This window comes from Pieris napi, chromosome 19 (genome assembly GCF_905475465.1).
Source record: "Pieris napi chromosome 19, ilPieNapi1.2, whole genome shotgun sequence".
NCBI lineage: Eukaryota > Metazoa > Arthropoda > Insecta > Lepidoptera > Pieridae > Pieris > Pieris napi.
In genome coordinates this window covers 3,794,156-3,821,231 of record NC_062252.1, presented here as the reverse complement: position 1 = coordinate 3,821,231, position 27,076 = coordinate 3,794,156, and the positions used below count along the sequence as shown (strand labels likewise).

The window sequence follows — 27,076 nt, the reverse complement described above, 5'->3', positions numbered from 1 at the left end:
GAAAGTGGTACATTTAGTTTGATTAATTATAAAAAAAGACCGCACAATCAGCCATATAAAATAGGCGTGCAAATGTAATATCAATTATCATGTCATAATTATAAGAACAGTTAAGTATAATTGTTGTCAAAACTTATGATCAAAACCTCTCCCACTATATAATTGGCACCTTGTCTTTAAAAATTTATTCACCCTCCCCTTGAAAGCACTACACGGCAGTGATTTATAACTTCTAGAAAGGTGATTAAACAGTTTGATAGTTATGGCCTAACAATTTTTACAATACAATGCAACTTGCAGGAACCTACAATCGTGTTGGATCACTCGGTAGACAAGTCATTTATGAGTAATTAATATTGTTCTTCATCGCTCATGTATTAAGCAAAATCGATTGTTATTGTTATATAAGTTTCCGGTTCTAATTACGGGTGGAGCAAAAATATATTTTGTTCTGATAAAAATCCTGACTTTTGCAAATTTTTCTGATGAAAAATATATTTGAGGTTGAATTTTACATTAAAAATGACCACGTTTTTATTTTATTGTTTAGCTCTAAAAAGTAATTTGTTATATATATATTACATATATATAAATATCTAACTCTAACTTTTATTTAGAGGGTTTTTTTCAATTAACATAAACTTACTTACTCCGGCAATGTTGGATTTTACTTCCACCGGGATATGAAACATAGTAAAAAAGGGTGCACAAATGTGCTTTATAGCAATTATAAAATAGATAATTACGAGTTTATATCGATTTCATTTAGATTTTTCGATTGAAGTCCAACCAAAAATGGAATCGAATTCAAACTCAAGTTCAGAAGTTATTGTCCGGGGCGTAGACTGGAATCAATAATCTAAAATAAATAATCCTCTGTCTGATGAGCGCTAGCAACAAGGTTGACGTGGGATGAACTGCGTAGTTCGAGATAACGCGATGGCGAAACTGAAACGGGTACTCACCTAAAACAATAAATCCAGTAATATGATTTGACTTATTTAAACCCACATATAATTTTCATATTATATATGGGTTTTAGATCCTTATTTACTAGCACGAAGTAGGTAAGTAGGTGCGTAGCATGCATCAACGCTTTCAATTCGTATTAATAATATTTTTATAACAATTAAAAGTGACATACAATTAAAATATGTCTTATAATATAACTAGCAGACCGGCCAAGCATGGCTGTGGCTAAGGTTTTTGTTATATTACATAGTAGTAAACTATTCAAGGGAAACGGTAGGAGAACACCAGTCATGGGGACTACCATGCTTTTTTGGTGGTTATGCCATTAAATTGTAGCTTATGTGAAACGTAGGCACTTTCAACACAGCGCCATCTGTTAGAATTGTGACTATCAAATAATAAACAAATATTTTGCAATAAAATAATATTGCGGGTATAAATTGAGATGTAAGCTATCTTTTAAGTTGGATCAAACTGGTGTGCAAATTTGATTGATATCGGTTCGGTAGTTTAGGAGTCCATAGCGGACAAACAACGTGACACGTAATTTATATAACATATTAAGATAATCATACGAATACAATTTAATTGAATATCTGTTAACAAGAATATTTAACAACTCAAAGCTAACGTTTTTCAAACAACACAAATACAATTTGAAGTTGTCTTTTATAGTTACTACTGCTGTACTGGTTTTTATTAATTTAAGCAATGTTTGTATCTTGCCTTTGATTGTTGCCACTAAAAAGAATATTTCAATACTGCAATGTGTTCAATAGAAGCCTTTCTACACACGCTGCCAAAGTCAAATAATGCGATAAAAACGTAAGCTAGCGGCTAATTCACTTAACACAAACAAGCTTGTGGATATGTTCAACTTTCTTACAAATAATAACAGAGCCACGAACATATATCACCCTTAAATTGTTGCAATAAAGCCTTTAATGGTGTAACAGTGTGTTAAGTAAAATTTGTTGGTTCCGAGATGTAGAATTCTGGTTGCATTACGCATGCGCAATGGTCATTGCAGCTTGGCACTTCTTCGGACCATGTGGATCCTTTATCAGTCGATAGGAAACCGCGTTGGGGGCCGGTTACGCTCTTGCTCGCGATACTTACTATCGAGAACGTTAACATGAGTTGCGACGTATTTTTTTAACGACTCGAAGTTAAGTGTTTTAACATCAGATGTGAAATAAATAAGGAATTGGTAAGTAATATTTTTTGTTTTTGCAATATTAGGTTTGAAATCTCGGTAAAGTTAGTTTAGGCGGCCCGCCCGCCCTATGTTATGATAACTGGTTTCCGTTAGAAATCTAGGTAAAATTAATAAAATTATCAAAAAGATTCTCTTAAGGTAAAATTTGCTTAAAATAAGTTGAGTGAGTAAGAGAGTGGAGCCCAAAGTGTGGACTACTTTAAATATTTTTCCATAACCCAAGATATGAATTATGAAATGTTCAATTTATTGTTGAGGAAGTATTTATAATATTGTTAACTTACATAGTGATTATAATAATAATAAATAACAAAAAAACTAAAATAAATTTAGGTTTAGCCTGTGTGCCCTTGGCAGTGTACTTTTAATGCAGGATTTCCTCGTTGTATTGCGATTATCAAATGTAAATTATGTGAAGGAAATTATTAATAAAAATAGTAATAAATACAATCAAAATACGATAATAAACACTGGAATATAACTAATACGCTGAGCAAATTGCTCACCGTATTAGCCTACCGCACTCGGATTAAATATATACATTTCTGAAATAAAATAATTTTATTTAGTAAATAATAATTTATGTATTATTACAAACTAAAAAATACCTCGGAATTTCGATTGCTGAAAAGCAGTAGGCTGGTTTCTAATCCACCTTTTCAATACGTAATATTTAATTTTAAGATAACATTTGAACATCATACCTTTTCTTTAAAGAGGACCCAGTAACTATGAGAGATTTCTAAAGTTGGAAGAATTAATTTGATACATATAGTATCTACTAATAAATTTGTAAATAACCTTCGTTGATCCATTAAAGCACCGCTTGAAGCATCCATCTTATAAAGAAAATTTGGTTTGGTTTAAACAGCCTGAACGGAAAAAATAGTAGTGGAAGGGTTTTGCCCATGAGGTGTTAGTAAGAAATACAATAATTTGAAATATTCTATCTCTTTCGAGAATTGATAGCTAGGATTTCGTCTCTCAACACTAAAGTCGTTCAGTTGAACCCTGCTTTTGCATTAACGCATTTTTTAAGTAAATAAACTTTATCATATGGTGACGAAAATATTGTGAAGAAGCGAACGGTGTAAGACTAAAAAGTTGACGTCTGGGCTGAATTTATTGAAAAAAATATAAATAAAAAAAATACTGAAATCTGGGGAATAGAGCAAGCGTTTATATTTTTTTTTGTGTCTTCTAACCATTTTTTATAAATTTAATTGGACATAGTGAAATCATTAATATAATACTAATGTGTGTTATAAAAATTGGAATAATTATAAAACAATGTCGAAAAATCGAATCAAACTCAATAAAATAGAATTCTTTGAACAATTATTCCTCACCGAGGTCTATTTATCTTTGAAGGATGCGCTTCTGTTCTTCCGTTAATAATTAAGATTATTCAGATACGAATTAGAATAAAGTATTTATTTCTAACCCACAAATATACAATATATACAACATTATTAGCCTACATAGTAAGAATAATAATATTAAAATTACTAAATAGAAAATTAAAACAAATTTGTTTTAATATAGTTTAAATAAGGGCTGCATTAAAACAACGTGCGTTCGATTCCCAGTTAAAAGGTAAATTAAATAAAGTAATTTCAATAAAAATATGTAAAATTAGAATAAAATCTCATTTATCTCATTGTAAGGATACAATAGTCAAAGTCAAAGTCAAATCATTTATTTCAATTAGACCATCTAAAATGGCACTTTTGAACGTCAAAAAAAAAATATAAAGAAGATTCTAGTTGCCCCTTCCAAAAGGTAGTTTCGTGTGGAGAAGAATGGGCAAGAAACTCCACACTTACTCCTTTAAAATAGGTTTACAATATTTTGTTACATTTGTTAAATAATTATATGTGAAGACAATGTACTCTTAGAATAAACTACTATACTAAAAAAGTTAGTATACATGTTCCTCACATATTTACAAATATCGAAACCGTAGAATTTTAACATTAAAGCGTAAATATTAATATTAATATTGTACTCATATTCGTTATAATGGTATACATACGAACTGTTACTGATATATACTGTGATCATAAATCTGAAGAAGGAACAGAATAAATAAATTTTGTTCATGTTTATAAGTAATTTGTACTACAAGTTATATTTATGTAATGTCTGGGTTCTCGTTGGTCGTAATTACGAACAAGTCTATTTATAATTGCCGTCTGTGCTAACCCTATATTGGCGACGTTTGAAGCAAAAAGCGTTTGTGCTTACCAAATACCTTAATACCGTTTTACTATGTTGCTAAATTATAGAGGTATATGGATCTGTCTACGCTATCTCTTATTTAGAGTGCTTATATCTACTAGAATTTAGCCTAGGAGTGTTATTGGTGGCTCTAAAAACGAGGACTTAATACATACAGAAGGTGGTACACATTCCCCGCGGTATTCTACGACCGCAAGACAGAACCTTCACAACGTAAATATAATATCATGAAGGACATCTTTCGAATAATAACAATAGACTAAGGGTTAGATAAAAGAAATACTACGGTTTTTTGTGTGAATAAAATAGTTTCATTTATAACTTCTAAAATCTCAAATATATTAAGATTAGCATCTTTCTAACGAAAAACTGATTTGTTTTCTGAAAACATTTGTCCGTAAAAAATCACTTATGTGTTATAAAAGTAAAGCCACGTTTACCAACTTGTAATTTGAATTAATTATTTATTTATTTTTACCTTATTCAAAAACATACACATAACAAAAGTAAAAAACAGGTTACAAAAGTTATAAGGCAACGGGCGGCCTTATCACTAACAAGGAATTTATTCTAGGCAACCCTAAAGTGGAACAATGAAAAAGAAACACCTACAGAAGGTAAAGTACAAGTAATGCAAAAATTATTTAAAAATAAACTCAAAATAACACGTTACTATAACTAAAATAAAATAAAATAAAATAAAATAAAGTAAAATATAAAGATAAAATAACAATAATAATACATAAAAATATGTAGAAACAAAAATTTAAAATACAATCATATCAACAGAGCTAACTACGAGGCAGATAGAAAATGATCAAAAAGGAGCTTCTTAAATAAATTTATTTTAATTGTCAGTCATCTTCATATAGATTTATTTGTTTAGTTAAAAAGGCGTATTTTAGAAGTGCTAAATAAAACTTTACTGCACCAATAATAAGAAGTTTGTAGACCTAACTTTTCCGCTTTTACTAAGGAACAGGCTTAAAGGCTTAACATTAATTTTGATCGATTCTATTAATTGTAATATTAATAAAAATGAATAAATGTATGTCTTTATCTATCTACTATGTCTTTCTATTACTCTATATATAATATATAGATGTCGTTATATTATTTAATATGCTATAAGGACATTCCATTCCACAGCTCATTAGGTAATGAGTAATTTATCACTAACAACCTCTCGAGTCATCTTCACTGTAATTAATGTAGCATAAATAGTTTTGGATATTAAATATATCTAATATCAATTATTATATAATGTTGCTATATTAATATATTAGTGAATATCGAATTATAATTATATATTTATAGAGTTGCCGCAGATAAATCTTGTATATTCGGTTTTAGGTTTATAAAAAATCTGTGTTTAACTTTACAAGTCCGTTATTATTAAATTAAGTTTATGTTTATATGAAGTTTATGTAAATGTACAATCCATAAATCCTTTAACTGCTTTTATACAATTGAAACCCACGAAAAAGGCAGCTATATTAAATATAATCAGATCTAACTACTTCAATAAATGTTATTGCAATTGCTGTAAACACAGAATAGTGAGTTCAAAATTAGAAGCACTTTGATAATACTAATTTGATAGGTTATTACTTAGCTAAATTAAGTAAAGGTCTAAAATAAACCTCCAATAGATAAATAGTTAATTAGGGAGAGCGTCCGGATTGAAGGAAGGATTACCTTCAGCGCCTTAAGCCTCTGGATGCCACGCTCACTGTTCACAAATACCTTTCTTTTAACCGGCTTACTCTCTTTTGTTTCCGATTTATTTGGCTAATATACGATTAGGATAGTACTTAAACAATGTACAATTTACCAAATATAATTAATTTAAAAATAGAATAATCGAGTAGATTTTTGGATCTAAGGCTCTGGGAAGAAATACACAAATAAAAGTTGATCTGTTAGTGAGTGAGTTGGACTATTAGACCAGTGCCGATAATTTTTGAAACCAAAAAAAATTACAGTAGGATGCAACCCATTAGAAAAGCAGGGGAATATGATCAAAATGAAAGGAAAAATAAATTACGGTCGATCTGAGGTCGGGAAGGGGAAGGGGGGGAGTTTTAAGGGTAAAAAACGGTTTATCTCGATTTCCGGCAAAACTAAAAGTCCTATCGAAGAAAGTTAAATGGCAAAGTTGAAGGTAATAAAAAGATCTAAAACTTTTGTATTCACACATTTTTCACATAACCTCAAAATTGGTGTGAAAAATTCAAAAAACCAAGTTTTTGGTTTTTTATTTTTATCTTTTACAAAAATTTATTTTTTTAAACGAAATTTGGTGAAAACTTACCTTATTATGTCCCAAATATACTGTAATTTATTTGATTAAAAATATTTATTTTTTCACCTTATTTTGAATGAATATCGAAAAAACATCCTAATTTTCAATCGAAAATTCTGACGTCAAAATTTCAGCTTTTTTAAAAAAATTGGTGTGCTTTCAGTTCATTGAAATCTCTACTTTCCTATGGTAAAAAAATATATATATACTACCATAGTAAATCTTCTCAGAAAATGCAAAACATCGTATGCAGTACCGCCCAGACCCGTCATACCCTTCCCTACTTCTCTATGAAATACGAAAATTTTAGCCCATCTAAAGGCTAAAAATTTTTATTTAGGTCACTCAGGTATATATAAGTTATCTTAAAATAGTAATAAATAGGCATCTAATTATAATTTAAAGAAGATTCATAGAGAAGTAGGGAAGGGTATGACGGGTCTGGGCGTTACTGCATACGATGTTTTGCATTTTCTGAGAAGATTTACTATGGTAATATATATATATTTTTTTACCATAAAAAAGTAGAGATTTCAACGAACTGAAAGCACACCAACTTTTTGAAAAAAGCTGAAATTTTGACGTCAGAATTTTCGATTGAAAATTAGGGTGTTTTTTCGATATTAATTCAAAATAAGGTGAAAAAATAAATATTTTTAATCAAATAAATTACAGTATATTTGGGACATAATAAGGTAACTTTTCACCAAATTTCGTTTAAAAAAAAAAATTTTTGTAAAAGATAAAAATAAAAAACCAAAAACTTGGTTTTTTGAATTTTTCACACCAATTTTGAGGTTATGTGAAAAATGTGTGAATACAAAAGTTTTAGATCTTTTTATTACCTACAACTTTTCCATTTAACTTTCTTCGATAGGACTTTTAGTTTTGCCGGAAATCGAGATAAACCGTTTTTTACCCTTAAAACTCCCCCCCTACCCCTTCCCGACCTCAGATCGACCGTAATTTATTTTTCCTTTCATTTTGATCATATTACCCTGCTTTTCTAATGGGTTTCATCCTACTGTAATTTTTTTCACTTTTTATTTATTTTGAAGGCTATCTGCACTGGTCTATATAGGACCTGGTGGTGGTGTAGCACTATAACGACTAGATTAATACGACTTATCGCACATTGTATGGTCAGGTCACTCACGAATAAACCTAGTAGAGGAAAAGGTTATTTTAAACATTTATTGTTCTTGTATCAGAAATCAAGATCTCTACACTATATAAATTGTAATAATCTTTGCATGTATTAAGACAAAGTTATTTAGCTTGAATTCCTTAACAAACAGTTGCTTAATCAGACTGGTGAGTGGCGCAAGGATGTAACTGTTTTTCTAAGAATCAAGACCAGAGCTTGTAGTTGCAGCAGTAAGCGCTCTGACGAGCTCAGTCAGGGATTATTATGAGATATTATGTATACTATAATATACATTCATTTCGCATGTAAATTTTTGAAGCCTTATTCGTCAAAATTCTTATTAAAGAATGTAATACAATTTACTAAATGAATATTTACCCTACAATATGTGTACACATTTTGATTTTGATGAGTTTCCATTTCAAATATATTTTAGCAATGTATTCTAGCATGTACATTGTACATGAGTTAATTTACATTACATGTGTTTACTGTGTCATTGAAGCATGAATGATTTTGACCCAGGTGATTTATATATATATCAAATACCGTTTCAATGTGTACAGTATGTATCGAACCTCTGCATGTAAATAGTAGTCGTGAAATACATAAATGCGGTCGAATAGTCCAATTATTATCAGGTATGGCCTAACCATTTTATATCATATAAGCCAAAATTATGTAGTACAATATCTGATCTTGAGGTACTCTTTACTATTTATTGGGACTTAATAGCTTAATAAGTGATACGACCGCAGATGGACACTCATACTCCTCCAAGGTTGTAACGTCGTAAGTCTTTGAATAAGTCGAATTGGTTGGGTAATACTTCGATGAACAGGTGTTTCCACATGGTGGTTAGCAAAAAGTGCCTATCAAATGAGTGTTTTACTGGGTAGGTAACGATGGACATTGAGGTGATACGGGTTGAATTTCGTATTGTCTGTATAACTGTCGATATCTTATAGTCTTTATGTTTATTTTACATTGTCTAGTAAAATCTTAATACATATAATAGGAACTATTAACTGAACTAACTCTACGTATATAGGCTGATTGAATTAGCTCCTCGTGACTTAAGTAGAGAACAGTGTTGGCCTAGTGGCTTCAGCGTGCGACTCTCATCCCTGAGGTCGTAGGTTCGATCCCCGGCTGTGCAACAATGGACTTACATTCTTTGTTTTTTGTTATTTAACATTCGCTCGAACGGTAAAGGAAAACATCGTGAGGAAACCGGCTTGTTTTAGACCCAAAAAGTCGAGGGCGTGGTTCAGGCACAGAAGGCTGATCACCCACTTGCATATTAGATTAATTAATAGAGAAACAGATACAGAAATCTGAGGCCTAGACCTAAAATGATTGTAGCGTCATTGATTTTTTTTTACTTAAGTAGAACCGTATATGATAATAATTAGAAATATATTTAGATTAAAAGCAAATTTATTGGGTAATGAGGCAATGTTAGATCTGAAAAAAACATTTGATCATATTGAGACACACTAACAGTACACAGTATGAACAACAAAGAAACAAATGCTACTGCAAATAAAACAAGAAATACAAAAATAAACAAAAATATTTTTATAATAAACAATTCTACGCTGACTATTCGGATTTGTGCTAATGTATTGGGCAATAGAATGGGATGTGTATGTTGTACGTTTTAACACAAGTATTATTAATAAATATGAGACAAAACAAAGATATTACAAATATCTTTAATTAATATTATTTTAATGATGCTATTGCAAGAGCAGTGTTGGCCTAAACGTGCGATCCTAAGGTCATTCGAATGTGCACAAACGGAATTTCCCTTTGCGAGCTTTTATTGTAAAGGCAATCGTGAGGAAACCGACATGTCTCGAACCCAAAAATTTATGACGTCTGACATAGGAACCTGATCATATACTTGACTATAAAATTAAAATAATCGCAGAGATGAATGCAATCTGAATCCAAGACCCATTTAGGGCTGTAGCGCGGGACTATTATTATTTCCTTATGTGAATTCTTACATCAAAAATGTGCGGTGTTTTTTATTCTTTTTTTGAATAAACCTGTATATACAAACACATTGATTTATCTTTCATAGACAGCGTTTATTTTTTGTTGAGAATTGTGAGTCTTAAAAATACTTAAAAATTTTACGACACTACACGAATAACGTGATTATAATACTAAATTAAAAAAAAATATATAACAGGAGTTTTAGTGTTAACCGTTATATACCAGGAATACAGAAAATTATTGAAGTCATTAACCTTTCTATAACAATTACCATAAATTATTACGGTGAACTGTAATTAAAACGTGCGTACATAAATCTTTAATTTGCGTAGCAATGCTACGACGCACTACGCACTTACGCAGTTCATTTTAGTCTTTTTTAGTATTGTTTTCTGTTTTTTTATTAAATTAAGAAATTCATTGCAACCGTAATTTGAAACCAAGTCAGTCAAGCTTAGGCATGGACTGACATTACAGAAATATTTTTAGATAGAGTATAGTAGAAAACATAATCAAGTATAAACATGCTTTTGTTAAAATAATATATAGATATTGTTGAGTAGTAAGTATTAATATAACCCTTATTACACGCTTTCAAATCTATATATATGAGACGATTATTTTTTAAATTATTACTTGTCATAACTGAAGAAATTTAGAATCAAAATCAAACAAATTTATATAATTGCACTCTTTCAATTAAACTACTCTTTCGTCTTCTTCTGTTAAATTACGTTTACACTGTGATTAAAAGAGACAGAAGAGTTCTTTAGTTATAACACTACAATTACTTTTTAATTAATAAAGGGGTCTTAGTTACATACAAAGTCTTGATCGATACTTTATACATCTCAACGGTCTTAATTCAAATAAAAATGTAACAAATTAAAACCGATAGTTTTAAACTGCGGCTAATTGAGTGTAATCGATTCACAGTAATGTCGGGATGCCGTAGTAAAATCGGAAACCAACAAAATATCGTTTACAAAGTATTCGAAAATAAAACAATGTATTCAGTTCGGTATTCGCAATCGATCGTGAACAATGCGAGCTAATTTCAAGCATAATAGTGGCGGAAAATTGCTACTAGCCATTTAGCTTGCGCAAGTTTGGTATTTCAATAGCCTTCGACTTAATTTGTATTTAGAATTTGCACAGTGCAATTATTTTTTCAAGTCTTATTGTGTTGCCTTTATAATCAAAACTTAGCACGAATAAGACTTGAATAATATTTTGTATAGGTTTTTGTTGTTACACTTGGCATGTTGACAGAATACAAAATACCATCCGTATCACCTCGATGTCCGTCGTTTCACAACTGAGCGTTTCTTTCGGCAGTTTTTGCTACAACTATGTGGCACCAGCTGAACCAATTCGACTTACGGTCCTTCAAGAAAAGAGCGTGCCAATTCTTAAATGGCCGGCAACGCACTTGCGAGCCTTCTGGCATCGCGAGATGAGACTGCTGACCGTTTGCGTCCTATTACTTAAAAATTGCATTCTTTAATCGCCCTACCGCGGGGCGAGACTATTATATTTGCCTTGGATATTTTATTTACCCGTAGTTACTCGAGGCACGAAGGTATGCCAACCTTCGTGTCTCGGCTGAGTTTGTCAAGGAGAGGACAGGAGCTTGCCATTCTCCTGTCGAACAGAAAACTACTAGTATGTGAGTGTATTACTTTCTCCCAGGTAGAAGAGCAGTCTTACACATAATAGCAGCTGTCTCGATCTAGAAGTCTTTATTTTTAAATAATATCTTGTCTCTTAGAGCTTGATAGGTTTTCTCCAAGTTCTATATCTGAATTTGCCAAAACTCTTTGCTGAAATTTCATATATTGCTATACCTTTATTCTTATTATAATAATCCAAATACGGGAACAAAGGCGTAGTAGTCAAATACCTGCTAATATATTTAAAAAGAAAACTTTGAAAAGGTGCATTAGCCTAACAAAAGGCCATTTTCATGAAAATAACAATGAGCTGTTATTCTTTCGTAACGAAATCTTTCTTACTTGACTTATAGTTAATTGTGTTTTTACAGGTGATTTAATTTATTCGTAAATTGTTTATGGTATTAATGGCTTAATTTAAACAGTTACGTCAGCGAAGTAAATTAATAATAGGTTTGTCGCATAGTATTATTTGTAGCTTAAGTGTGTTTGTATGTCTGAGGTAAACGTATATATACCTATACTAAGTTCGCTTTCCACTAATTTTTATGCAACGTACTATAATGCTTTCACAGTTAAGTCTATAATAGACATTCCCTAGGTATAATAATTAATACATTATAACTAATTAATTATAATTCGACTTACGGTCCTTCAAGAAAAGAGCGTACCAATTCTTAAAAGGCCGGCAACGCACTGGCGAAGCCCTCTGGCATTGAGAGTGTCCATGGGCGGCGGTATCACTTAACATCAGGTGAGCCTTCTGCCCGTTTGTTCCCCGTTCTATAAAATATAAAAAAAATATTAACACGTCATTTGCTTAAGTTAAAAAACCGTCCAATACAATATGTGACATAATTAGTGAACAATACACTTGATTACAAAGCAGAACTCGGAAAGGCTTACACGCTTATATGAAAGGGTTAACATAGGGTTAGTAACGCGTATTTCAATTGTAATCAAATATGTCGGAGGGTCGCCGTCTGACTAAACAAGATAAAGCTCAGCGTGTCGGTGTGTAAACGTGTAATACTCGCTTTTGACAACCCTAGTCTTGGGGAGGGCGCCCAAGTTATAAGACATTTTAATAATGTTTCATTGAACAGACTAGCGGACCTGGCAGACGTCCTGAACACATTTCTGATCTTCTAAACCTCCCGAATCCACTTGACAGCTGCTTAGTAGTTTAATTACAAACCCACGTACAGAAGATTTATACATATAAAACTGAATCAACCCCGAAATGTTGAAATATTCGTCTTATTTCAGTCATTTTTTTAAACATATTTTGTTTGCCTTAGCAGTATTTAAACCAGTACAATGAAAGACACATATGAGATGATAGGAATTCAATAATAACAGACAACGTATAAATATTTACAAACTAATACATTAGTATATTTGGCTAAAGCACTACGTGAAGTGAATTTAAGTCCTTTTAGCAGTCCTTTAAGTTCATTTTAGCACCGCCCTATAACAGTAGATAATACTAATTCACACACCTTAAACACTGAAGCAGGAGCTTGAGGGGCATGTAGCTTAAAGCTTATAGCTACAAAACAAATATTTAACTGAACTGAAAAAAATATTTTACTGATTTTTAAGTGTTGCGTTTTGTCTTTGACTTAAACCACTTAACATGGTAATATTACGAACAAGGCCAGATTCAGCTTTTTTAGTAATATTACTTTATTATCAATTAGTATATTTCATGGTGAGATTTATACTGCTTTCGCTACGTACTCCATTAAGTATTGTTTGTGGATAGAAATTCTAGAAGTTAAAACTCATAAAATAATTTTATAGAGAAAACCCATCAATACTTAATGGTGTTCAATGACTTTTTATGGGACAAAAGTCAAATGAGAAGGAGTTTTAAATAAAGTGGTAACCGCCGACCACGGACACCTGCAAGGCCGAGGCCAAGCGGATGTGTTGCTGACCTTTCAGGGAATGTAACGCACTTTTCTTGAAAGCGCCCAAGTCGCACGACTTCTTGATGCGGAAACTACTCTAAGGATTTCAATTTAATTTGATTAAAGTTCTTCATTTTAGTGAACCATACAAATATATCAAAACATAATTTGATGTATAAGTAATAATTTTGATAGAATCGTTAAGACCGAACAAAGGATTTTATTGTCCCTTCATGAAAGCTTATGATTATAAAGCTAAGTACACAAAATAGCGATGTAGCAAATATGAAAACGGGTCATCTTATCGTGAACATTAAACGGGAGGTTAAAAGTAAATTTATGGGTTCATCTGAGCTTAACCCCCGGAATTAAATGGCAAGCTCGGTAAAGCTGCGGTTTTTAAGGGTTTGTGTTGAATAAATTCATTTAATTACGTCAGTCTACTTCTGTATGTGTCTCATTAAATTGATTCTTTTTCACATATGCTGTAAACAATGAATTTAATTTCTTTTTTAATCACATTATACATGAGCTTAGAACTTTCGTACTAACTAAATTAATTGTCTACATATGTTATAACTGCTTTATTTTGTCCATTCTCTATGTCTAAGTTATTGTATATATTATGTAGTTTAGCACTTCTTGCGCTCACGATATTAAATTTACATTAATTGCCAATAAATAAAACAATAATAGAATAAAGCTCTCTTTGTAATCATTAATATACTTAAAAGAAAAACGCTTTTTACCGGATTAAAGTTATGTATTATTATAAATTTACAACTATTTGACATAATTTTAAATTCCCAAGATTGGTACGCGAAGCCATTGAAATCAAAAAACACCCCAATTTCAATAGAGAAGACGGCCTAAAATTGTCAAACACCTGGGATCCAATAATATCCAAATTAAAATCTCAAAAAGAAAAACAATCCGCGAAAATAGAGGACACCGTGAGCCATTTTTGCCAAAACCCTCCATCTTTTAGTCGATACCAACTCCGGGGAAATAAATACAGATAATGCAACTTTCTCTGCAGCTGTGATACTTTTTGACATTCAACATCTTTTGTCTTCAGTCACCGTGACCACGCACGCTGTAAAGCACGCGAAACGTCGGATAAATTTAAAATTATGTCAAATAGTTGTAAATTTATAATAATACATAACTTTAATCCGGTAAAAAGCGTTTTTCTTTTAATGTTATGAGTTATGTTAATCAAAGACAATACTATTAATATACTTATTATTCCAGAATCAGAATTATTGTAAAGATCTCTTTCTGAGAAATACTTCGTTCGAAATATATACATTTTTTTCGACTTGCTTCTGTGACTCAATTCCATTTATACTAAAGATTTTTTATAAAATACAAATTGAATTCTACAACATCGTTCGAAGAACATCTGCTTGTTTATAATAAGCAAGAAAGAATACTCGCACTTACTAGCTTAATTTTTTTAATGGTTCAGTGAGAGACACACTCTTTTCATTGTTGACTACGGTTGCTATCAATTTATGAATTTTAAGTAAGCCAAATGTAATAAAAGCCAGCTCTTGTAGAAATAGGGTCGTAGTCCTAAGCAAATTATGAAAGGGCAAAGTGGTTCTAAAATGCACCATATAGCATACGGGATGCAGACAAGGGATCCATCCTGACTGGAGCGGTTTTTGGTGGTGATGGTGGGAGGATTCTCCCCCCTTGCCGCGGCTTTTGTGTTTTGGAATATTGCCTCTATAGCTTTTTCTAACTTCCTCTGAACATTAATAGTTAAAATCTTATCTACTTTATAGATAAAATACATTTACTTCGATAAACGCAACGGTGGCATTCTTTAGTTTAGAAGGCCTACTTTTGGTTGCTACACCTTCAGAATAAATAAGTAAGCAAGCATCGATAATATCACATCACATTATCGATTTTTGTCACTTGAAATTGAGTCTCCACGTGCTTTTTGTTTCATTTAAATAAAATATTCAGTTGGTAGGACGAAAGTAATTTAATAACCGTTTTTCAATAATCTTCTACTAGTATAGCAAAGGACTTTCTTCGAACAATTTTGGTTCTTTTAAATAAAAGCTATTTAACAAATTGAATATTGAATTATATGCATAACTCGATTTGTATTTCCTATCTTCCTCTATGGAGCAGATACGTGGTAAATCTTAGACCGAGAAAGCCTTTGCGCTTTTGCAATGTTAAGAATACCGTGGACCGCTAAATGCTCCAATGCATCGATCCTACCCAGCTCCATTTTAAAACCCGTTTATCAGCTATATGCTGACAACGCATCATTTAAAACTTAGGTCACACAATACGTAGGGGCGATTCTCGACGCCCTTAGAGAAGGTCATCGTGATTGGTAACACCGAATGCAAAAGATCGTGTGGACTTTCGCCAATGAGATGGACTGATCAAGTCTAAGATATACACGGTTGTAAAAGAAGCGCAGAACTTAAATCGGTAGAGGAAAATTATTTCCGCCAGATCTTACTATACAGAAGACCACAATACTCAGATATGAGTACCTATATGAGTACGTTTAGTTACCCACGCAGATTAAAAATCACATATAAATTGCTTTACACATATAGACAACCATGCTTTTCTTTATTTTATTGTAAAAATTCCTAAAAATTCTTCTGAAGAACTAAACACTTGCGTCAGTATAATTCCGTAACTATTATTAATAAAATAAACAATGACCTGATCAAGTGATCTCTAACCTGATTTAAAATGCTAGCATTACAAAATTAGATAGAATAAAATAGACACTATAGATAGATTTGAATTAATAGATACTAAAAATACAGCTTTAAATACACTCGAATTTAAAAATAGAACAAATGAATCGTCCACCAATCATTTTAAAATGCACCTGCTAATTTCCTTAACGGAAGCACACGGCTTCGATCTTTATCTTAAAGTGTTAACGACTAAAATAGCATGTACCTAATGGCCTAGCCATGTCATAGAAAATAAGAATAACAATGAATCGTTATCGTTAATAAGTCGTTTGTTTAATGAGTTCTTTTATTGTGGACTTGACGTAAAAGTGACGCTTATTGTCGCCAACATAAAATTGTTAGTCGTATGTACGGCTTAGAAGGTGTTTTTGTTCAGTGACAAAGCAAAATGAATGGAAATATTTCTGCCTCAAGTGATATTATATTATCTAATATATAAAATTCTCGTGTCGCGGTGTTTGTAGTTAAACTCCTCCTAAACGGCTTGACTGATTCTCATGAAATTTTGTGTGCATATATAGTGCATATATATGTGTGGTATAGCTGAGAATCGGACAACATCTATTTTTCATCCCCCTAAATGTTAAGGGTAGCCACCCCTAAATATTTTTTTCTGTTTTTATTTTTTTATGATACAACATTAAAAAATACAAACAACCTCTAACTTTCACCCCTCTACGATCAAACCCAATTTTTTATTATAAATGATATACATGGCAAAACAACGTTTGCCCGGTCAGCTAGTATATATATATACACGATACGTGACCATTTTTAAATAATTTATATCTTTCAGTCATAGTCCAAAGTTTCGCAGACTGTTTTAAATAAATTGTTTTTACGCTTAAATTTCACATGAAGTAAAAATCACAAAACGAGAAGTAAAGCATTTCCACTTTTACTGAAAGCGCTATTGACCTAGTCATTAAGCATATGGTTCTCAAGGTTGTCTGTAAAACTTTGGTTGGTCCAATATATTTTTATATATGTGCAATTGGAAAATAGTAGCGAAGATGAGATATAAAGAGATAAATGTAAGAATTTAGAGTAGGCCTTTACTCCACCGGAGGTCGTATACTAATATTTAATATAATAACATAAAATTATATTAATTTTTTTTGAAAAATTTGAGAGATAGAAAAAGTCCCTGGACACAATGGTAGGGGACTAGAGTATTATGAATAATAAAACATAAATCCTTATGGTACTCGATTACTATTTTTATGTTTTTTATATGCTCAATTAACACACAGGAACGTATAATGAAGACAACAATCGTAGTGTAAAAGGCACATCAAGCTTAATTATTTAATAATGACGTAATCTTTTAAAATTATCAAAAACCTAAAAAATAATTGGTTTATGATTATGTTTATATCATCTGAAAAAGTGTTGACATTGAACTAGATTTAGCCAGTTTACTGCAGTTTATTCAAGTGAACACAGTAAACGTTGCCATCCACCGCAGCACAATCGCGATGTCAAATATTTGTCTATTTGTCCATCGATTACCTCGAATCGGCCGCGCCTATGTCCACGTGCACTCGATACGGCTCATTTACCTAATGGTTACAGCGGTTATGCCAAAATATGTTTGTCTTATTTCAAATTTGGAACACAAGAAGTTTTTTCTTGGTGGTGGTGGAGGTGGTGGTGGTGTTTGTTAGGAGTGGGGGTCTCTGACAAACAGATGTGGTGCATATAGATGTTTTAATAGTGCAAATTTGTATGGCTTATTAATATGCAATATTCGTTTATGAAGTGTTGTACAAGTATTTTCACTTATCTTAAATTTGAAGACAAATATGGGAAGAAATGTATTTGAAATTATAAGCTTTTACTTTACGACATAAATATAAGCTCTCATAGAATAATAATAAGTTAAATAATAAATAATAATATTTAATAAATAAACAATTTTAATGAGATTATAAAATAACCTTTAAGCCATTCCTAGTATTAATTGGGAATAATATTAAATAACATTTTAGTAATGAAAATTATGTTTTAATTAAAATAAACTTTATTTCGTATTCACATTCAAGTCATGTAATTATAATTTAAATATATGAATGCCTATAGTGGGCCATTAATAATAGGCTAACGAGTAATCATTAACAATATATATCTATTAAGTTTTGAATACATAAAAAATTTATACCCAATAGGTAGGTTTTAAGGTCGTAATATATATTTTATAACGTTAGACCATTATGGTATCCCAATTCAGACCAATTTTTTTTATCGATTAGAACGAATAAACACAGGTAAAACCGCGGAGCTAATCACATAATAGTATTTAAAAAATATCGCATTATATTTTATTTCTAAACACTAAACACTTCAGATTCCCAGGAGCAATGTCTCTTAATGAAAACGTAGATGAAAAGCTTTAATCCGAAAAAAGATACAATTTCAGGAAGTCTAGACTTCAGTTTCTTTGTATTTTTGTTCAATTACTGTTGGCAACATAATATAGTTTATTTTTTGTTATCTGTAATTTTTCTATGTTGTATAATTTATTTGTCTATGGTTTTTCACTTCCTTCCGTTTTCCATTCGTTCTTGTAAAAAGTGTGCTCAAATAAAGTGGTTAGTGGTGTGTTAATATCTAAAAAATAAGTGTTTTCTTTTACGCCTGACCTCATCTGCAAACAATTAAATACAGTCCACGCTCTACCACTGGAATAAACGTGTGTGTTGGGTATTTACACTAGTGCCCTACATAATGGTCCTTCTATGATGCGCCATCGCCTTGTCTGTACGAGCCGTCTTCGTTAAAGAATTCTCCCGCGAGCCGTCTTCGCCTTTAAGAATTCTCCCGCGAGGGCAGCAAGAAGCTACAACGCAGAACCCAGGACGCAGAGGTATCCGTAGAAAGAAAAAGCATCAACATCAAGTTAGTTACCGACTCATCTTTATTACATACGCCCGCCATCTTTATTACGAAGCCCTCACAAAGTCTTCAACATACTACCAAAGACAAAGAGGAAGGAGCACATCAATCAAACAAACAAGCGAAGCCGGACCGGAAAGAGCGAGTCGATAAACACAATAGCTGTCTGTCAATGTCAACTGCGATTCACTTCCTTCAGTTGGCACCACAGCATACGAGCGCCGAAACCGACGAATCACGTACGAGTGTCGAGTGCAACCAGTGTCCAGTAGCCAATCACTGCGCGCCTCACCGTAGCAAACGACGCGGTCGCCGACAACGATTCGTACTGCGCGTAAGCAAGCATCAAGCGTCATTTAACTCCACCATTTTGATTTTAGTATTAATTAATTGTAACAAAATACACATAGTTTTAAGTATTTTTTCGGTTCAAGTGTTAACTAACATTAGGAAAGCTAGCAATATATTGCCCTATTAGTGAACATGGCCGACACAAAAGTTAATATTGCAAAAAGGGGTTATGCAAAGATGTCTATTACTAAAATTCATAATGCACTATTGTCAGGTGAGTTGCAATCACGCTCGCTAGAACGACTTATAGTTGTAAGAGATAGGGTCGTCAGCGTTTTTCAAGAATATAGCGATGCTTGTATCCAAATATGTGCACAAAATCCTGAAGATCCGGAGGATTTTAGTAAAATCGAAGAAATATACTTCGACATTCTCTCTAATATCGATAAGACAATCAAAAAACACAATTTGAACACTAAAAATGAGACGCTTAACGACTCAGATTGTAAGCAAACTTCGAGCATTAGGTCAAAGCTTCAATTACCTAACGTAGTCATGTCAACATTCACTGGCAAATATACAGAGTATTACTCGTTTATAAACCTTTTCAGCGCAATGATTGACAAAGATGAGTCTCTGGCACCTGTTCAAAAGCTATATTATCTTAAAGGTTTTCTAAGTGACGAGCCAGCAGCTTTAATTAAAAACCTCCCATTAGAGGACGATAGTTATGCTGAAGCAATAAAATTACTTAAAGAGAGATATGATATTAAAACTAAAATCATACACGAACACATACATACACTGTTAGATTTGCAACCCATTACTCGTTCTACTCCTAACACAATCCGTAAATTAATTTCAGACGTTAAACAGACACTCGCAGCTTTAAAAAACCTCGAGGAGCCTGTCGACAGCTGGAGCAGCTTGCTTGTGTGTGTGCTAGTGAGGAAGTTAGACAACCTTACACGCTCTGCATTCCAGATGGAGAGAGACAACAAGTGTTTACCCACAGTAGGGGAGCTTTTAGGTTACCTGGAACGTCGAGCATTGTCATTGGAAAACGACTCCGTTCCCAACAAGCAACCTCAACCCCAACGGTTGACTAGTATTGCAGTAACTGCACCTGCTTCTACCTCCTGCACCTATTGTAAGTCTCCGCACAAACTTTTCCAATGTCCAAATTTTAAAATGGCAGCACCCACAAAACGTCTAGAGTTTGTATTAGCAAATAAGCTGTGCAAAATATGTCTGTCTTTCCATAAACGCAACTGTAAATATCATTTTAAGTGTGGTGAATGCAAAAAGCCTCATAACACATTACTGCATCAAACAGATCAACAGCCATCGAGCCCATCTGTCAGTTTGTTATCGAGCGCTCCTCGGGGACAAGTGCTTTTGCCTACTGCTAGAGTTAAGCTTATTTCCCAGACAGGCACGATTATTTACGCACGAGCACTATTGGACAGTGCCTCACAAGTATCATTCATCACTGAGAAACTTGCCCTTATATTAGGCAAGGTTCCCGACAACAATGCATCAATTATAATTGGCATTACCAACACTGAGCAAACAGTTAACTTGCAAATAAACCTTGATGTACACTCTATAGTATATCCATATAAGGTCAATGTTAATTGTCATATTGTTAAAACGATAACCACAAAGTTGCCTCAAGCACCTATCGACACTTCCAATCTAACATTTCCAGCTAACTGCAATCTAGCTGACGCTACCTTTAATATGCCTGGTGATGTGCATGTATTGTTGGGAGCTGATGTCTTTTTCCAGGCCCTGTTGCCACTCCATGAGTCAATAAGTAACGAGGGTCCTGCAAAAACAGGCTCAACATTCTCCGAGCAACCATCTATAATTCACACATCATTTGGGCACATAGTAGCGGGACGCAGTGCCTATGACACTGCCAACAGTAAGCAGGTTATATCTTTATTTTGTCAGGAGTGTGATAGCAATTTAAATGAGTCATTGAGTGCATTTTGGGAAACTGAGCGAGTGTCTGAAATCTTCCCCGAGCAATTACCTGAACAAGAGTATTGTGAAAAGTTTTTTAATGAGACTACAAAGCTTGACAATAATACATTTCAAGTTTCGATGCCTATTAAAGTCCCGTTACATCAAATAAACTTAGAACTGGGAGAATCATTTCACTTAGCCTATAAACGATTTCTTAATTTGGAAAAGAAATTACATAAAAACAGAAACCTTTTCCACGAATACAAAAAGTTTATCGATGAATATATTGAATTAAATCATGGTGAGTACATTAATATAAATAGCTATAATTTATCGAAAGATCCTATTTACTTTCTCCCTCACCATGCTGTAATTAAAGAGAATGCTCGTTCTACAAAATTAAGAGCAGTATTCGACGGCTCAATGCGTACGAACAAAAGAATTTCATTGAACGATCTGTTACTCAATGGCCCTGTAGTACAGAAAGATTTATTAGAAACACTTATAGCTTTCAGATTAGGAACCTTTTTCTTTATCTGCGATATACGTAGGATGTTTAGGTGCATTAGATTAGATCCTAGTCAACGTTCACTTCAAAACATATTATGGCGCGAATCACCAGATGAAGACATCAAGTGCATACAGCTCTCCACTGTCACTTATGGTCTAAAGTCGTCATCTTATTTAGCCACTCGTTGCCTGATTGAACTTGCCAATAGATATAAGGAACAATTTCCATTAGCATCCTCTATTTTAATTAATAACACCTACGTCGACGATGTATTGGTTAATAATAATAACAAGCAAGTGTTATTAAAAATGCAGACTGAATTAGTAGAGTTACTTGCTCTGGGAGGATTTCAGCTCCACAAGTGGGCTTCCAACTGTGACTCAGTACTCAAAAATGTACAAAATAATAATTTCAACCAAGAAAGCGAGGTTGATTTAAGCAAAACTGAAACATCTGTAAAAACTTTAGGTATTGAATTCGTTATTAATGATGATACCTTTACAAGCTCATGTCCTGAACCTTACACTAGTGTAAATGATAGCAAGAGAGACATACTTAGCTATATTAGTAAGTTCTATGATCCACTAGGGTTAATCGGTCCAATTTTTGTTCGTGCAAAGGTAATCATGCAAAAACTGTGGGCTTCTAATACAGATTGGGACTCTCCTCCCCCACAAGACATACGTCAGATGTGGATAGAATTTGTTAGGGACTTGTCACAGATGGAACCTTTAAGTGTACCTCGATGTGCCATAGCTAATAATTGTGTAGTCATTCAATTATTAGGTTTTGCCGACGCATCCTCAGTTGCATATGGCTGCTGCTTGTATTTGCGTTCTACTGACACACAAGGCAATGTACACATCCAATTGTTATGTTCGAAATCTAGAATTAATCCATTAAATAAAAGGCTTACTACTCCCAGGCTAGAATTAAATGCAGTCTTGCTTCTTACGAAATTAACTGTAAAGGTACTCAATGCATTAAGTGCCAATAATATAAAATGTGATAATACTTACCTATTTTCAGACTCACAAATAGTTTTAGCATGGCTCAAAATAGATTCCGCGAAACTACAGACCTATGTCGCGAATAGAGTAAGAGTAATAACAGAGCTCTCATAATTATCACTGGTTATATGTAAATACTGATGAGAATCCTGCAGATTGTCTCAGTAGAGGCCTTCATCCTAATGAACTTAAGGCTAATAACATGTGGTTGTATGGCCCATCCTTCTTACATGATAAAGATTATAAATTTTATTTGAAGTCAGAGATAGTGACACAATTACCCGAACTTAAACAAAACATTACAAGGGCAGTATGTGTCAAAGTAACAGCCATTGATTGTGATGTATATGAAAAGTTAAAGAAATTTTCCAGTATTAATAAAATGACTCGTGTACTTGCCTATATACTTAGATTTTGTACAAATATTAATCCTAACAAAAACAACAAAATTAAAGGATTTTTATCAACCAAAGAGCTAAATAAAGCACTAATGTTAATTATAAATAATGAACAACACATATACTATGCGAGTGATATTAAATCTTTACAAGTTCACAATCGAGTAGATAGCAATTTAAAACCTCTGACACCGTTCATAGATAAAGATGGCATTATAAGAGTAGGCGGACGTTTACAAAACGCATCAATCCCCTACTCTAGCCAACATCCTGCCATATTGCCAAAGGAATCAGTGATAACAGCCTTGATAATTAAAGATGAACACATTAAGCTATTACATGCCAGTCAAAAACTATTATTAAGCTCTATTAGGCAGAGATTTTGGATCATTGATGGTCTAAGAACAATAAAAAAAATTATTCACAAATGTGTAACCTGTTGCAGATTGAAAGCCGCTGCTGCAGCTCAGCTGATGGGTTCCTTGCCTACGCAACGCGTAAACGCGTGCCGCGTCTTTGAAAAAATTGGTATTGACTTCGCTGGGCCAGTTTCGGTAAAAAATAGCCGCATTCGAAAGCCAACTATAGGCAAAGGTTACATTGTATTGTTTGTATGTTTCGTCACTAAAGCTATTCATCTAGAGCTAGCCTCAGATTTGACAACCGATACTTTTCTCGCATGCTTTAAACGATTCATTGCGAGACGAAACCTGCCCAGCGACGTCCACTGTGATAACGGCTCGACGTTCAAAGGGGCAAGGAACCAATTAGATGAACTGTATCGCTTGCACGCTTCTCGAAGTCACCAATGCGAAGTACAATCCTTCGCGGCTGCTAGAGGAATCAATTTCCACTTTATACCTAGTTACAGCCCGATATTTGGTGGACTTTGGGAAAGCGGTGTAAAAAGCGTGAAATATCACTTGAAACCTGTAGTAGGCAAGGCGTTACTCACGTATGAGCAACTCAATACTGTTCTAGTAGAAATAGAGGGCGTTCTTAATTCTAGACCGCTCACCGCAGTTACTGCCGACCCAAATGACCTCAATTACCTCTCTCCAGGTCATTTTCTGACAGGAGCACCTCTTAATTCTTATCCAGAACACAATATGTCAGATACACCAACTAATTTACTTAAATTTTGGTCTATAACCGTAAGTATGAAACAAAACATTTGGAAATATTGGAGTAAACATTATTTGTGTCTTTTACAAAGCAGGCCCAAATGGCGTGACGTTTCTTCTAACGTAAAAATTGGTAGCTTGGTCATATTACGTAGTGATAATAGTCCTCCTTTGCATTGGCCTATGGCTCGTGTGTCCAATATCTTTCCAGGGAAAGATGGCCAGGTTAGAACTGTCGAAGTTACTCTTTCAAACGGTCATGTTCACAATAGGGCATTATCAAAAATATGTTTGCTACCTATCGATTCATAAAAGTGTTTGATTCTAAAATGTATAATTTTAATATTTAAGTATTCCTATGTCTACACAACCTATGTTGTAAAATTTATGCTGTATTTGTCAATTAAATTTTAAATTGTTCATTTTGAGGGCGCAGCTTATGTTGGCAACATAATATAGTTTATTTTTTGTTATCTGTAATTTTTCTATGTTGTATAATTTATTTGTCTATGGTTTTTCACTTCCTTCCGTTTTCCATTCGTTCTTGTAAAAAGTGTGCTCAAATAAAGTGGTTAGTGGTGTGTTAATATCTAAAAAATAAGTGTTTTCTTTTACGCCTGACCTCATCTGCAAACAATTAAATACAGTCCACGCTCTACCACTGGAATAAACGTGTGTGTTGGGTATTTACACTAGTGCCCTACAATTACTTAAGTATTTTTACAGTGTTCCCGGCTTTAAAAGAGCTTTTACAGAAAAAGATCGAGTATCGATATTTTTAGTTACTTTAGATTTGCACTGATAATGAATAGTTACAATAGTAATTAGTTCGTATTTTTATTATATTGTTATTTGTAGTAGGTAGATTTACTTAGAAAAAAGCCAGTTTGCGCTATAACATTCTTCGCTGTGGCCCTCAGATTTCTGTACCTGTTTCGTAATAATAATATTTTAATAGGCAAGTAGTTGATTAGCTTTCTGTGCCTGACACACACAGTCGACTTTTTGGGTTTAAGCCACTCTAAGGCATAGTTTACGATGTTTTGCTTCACCGATTGTTACAATACGCACATAGAAAGTCCATTGGTGCACAGCCGGAGTTCGAACCTATGACCTCAGGGATGAGAGTCGCAGAAACCTTAATGTGTTATGCTTGGTGGTTTCTTAAAACACAGAAGAGAGTTTCAAGGTGAAATCGTTATAATTATAATGAATAAGTTGTCTACAAAAAATACACAGATTTTTAGATGTATAGATTTAAAACCAAGCTTAAAAACCAATTTAAAGCTCCAAATAATAACTGGATTTAGAGATAGCATTAATAGTCATAACGTCAATACAAAATCCTATAATCTATTGTTTATTCATGGCACTGTCCAATCTCCATAAGCGTTTAAACGATTTTTAATTCGAGTCGGAAAGTTGACCTCATGGCGTATGGATTTATTTACTTTTTAAATGGTTTTGTAAATGGGTTTTCGACGAAATATCTGTTAACTATTTGGTATATGTTTGAATTTGTTTAATTATTCCTTTATGGTGCTTCAGGAAAAAGATTTAGAATCATTAACATGACTAGCAAAACTGCGCTGTTATGTTATTAATTTTCTACAATTCTCAATTGAGTCGTAAAATGATTAACTTAAAGTATAATTTGCAATGGAAAAAAATGATACATCAACTTTGATGGTCACGCTAATAGGTAATTTGCTGGTAATTTCTTATTGCTTACACAGTCATACAACGAATTATAAATACGCATCTCAACCACCTTAAAAAGTTTATAAAACTTGACGTATGAACTTTTGACATATACTGTATTATTGAAGTTATACTTCTTTTGGCGCATTAGGGAAAAATAATGAGAGTAAATTTTTACGATGCGCGCGCACAAACAAACACATCGTCACAAAAATCCGACACCCTGAAGTTAGCCATAGTCACCATTTTAGTTTTTTTGAAGTCATAATTATTTTGGCGCGTTAACGAAAAATAATGAGAGTATTTTTTTTCTATTGTTAGTGTCGTTTTATCAATTTATTTTTATTTTGTTACGCCAAAGAAGTATAGTATCTAACGCGTGTATATATTTTTTAGGTGCTAGTGAGACTCTTCATTGTATAGCGAGCTAAAGCTTCAATATTAGGTTGTCCGGCAAAGTTATAGGTGCATTTAAAAGTAAATATTTTTTTCAGATTCATGTTGTTATAAGGCCCCACATTAAATAATACAGATTACTGCTAACGTATGTCCGCTATATGTATAATGTAATTTAAAAATGATTATAATTAAAATCACTGCGTTTACCTTGTACCCTCTCGATACCCCAGGCATCCCATTGTTCCATTTGTCCCTCCTTTCCGTAGAACGCGTTTTGGTCAAAACTCACCGATGTCCAGATTAAGCATTCTTATAAACGAGCTAGGTCTGGATATACATAGTTGCTCCCCTCACAGTATAAAATTGATTTTTGTTTAGTTTTTTGTAATAAGAATATTTTCTTTGATAAGTAATTGTTTTTTTTTTCTGTAATGTTTGTTTTGTTTAATAATCTCTATATGTATGTCATGTTGGCCTATAAGTGCTTGTCACATTAAAAATTGTTATTTGTGTTTGTTTTTACCAATGTCTCAGTGTGCCAAGCGT

General features: G+C 33.0%; 2 protein-coding genes across 6 annotated transcripts in view; both read left to right on the top strand.

Moving 5' to 3' along the window:
- Positions 1–2,050: 2,050 nt before the first annotated feature.
- The window catches only part of LOC125059368 (protein O-mannosyl-transferase TMTC1-like), a 119,295-nt gene continuing 94,269 nt past the window's right edge, over positions 2,051–27,076 (top strand). The window contains exon 1 of the mRNA XM_047663766.1: positions 2,051–2,182. The gene's annotated coding sequence lies outside the window, so the exon portion shown is untranslated. The remainder of the gene's footprint in view (positions 2,183–27,076) is intronic.
- On the top strand, positions 18,684–25,031 carry LOC125059365. Of its 5 annotated transcripts, none has more exons than XM_047663761.1 (3): positions 18,684–19,125; positions 19,322–19,687; positions 20,279–25,031. In XM_047663761.1, the coding sequence occupies exons 2-3, from the start codon at positions 19,606–19,608 to the stop codon at positions 23,020–23,022; spliced, it is 2,826 nt and encodes a 941-aa protein (XP_047519717.1). In that variant the 5' UTR covers positions 18,684–19,125; positions 19,322–19,605; the 3' UTR covers positions 23,023–25,031. The 5 variants fall into 5 exon arrangements, with proteins under 5 accessions (XP_047519717.1, XP_047519720.1, XP_047519721.1 ...); XM_047663764.1 differs by having other exon boundaries at positions 18,684–19,687; positions 20,279–21,343; positions 24,316–25,031; XM_047663765.1 differs by having other exon boundaries at positions 18,684–19,687; positions 20,279–21,351; positions 24,316–25,031.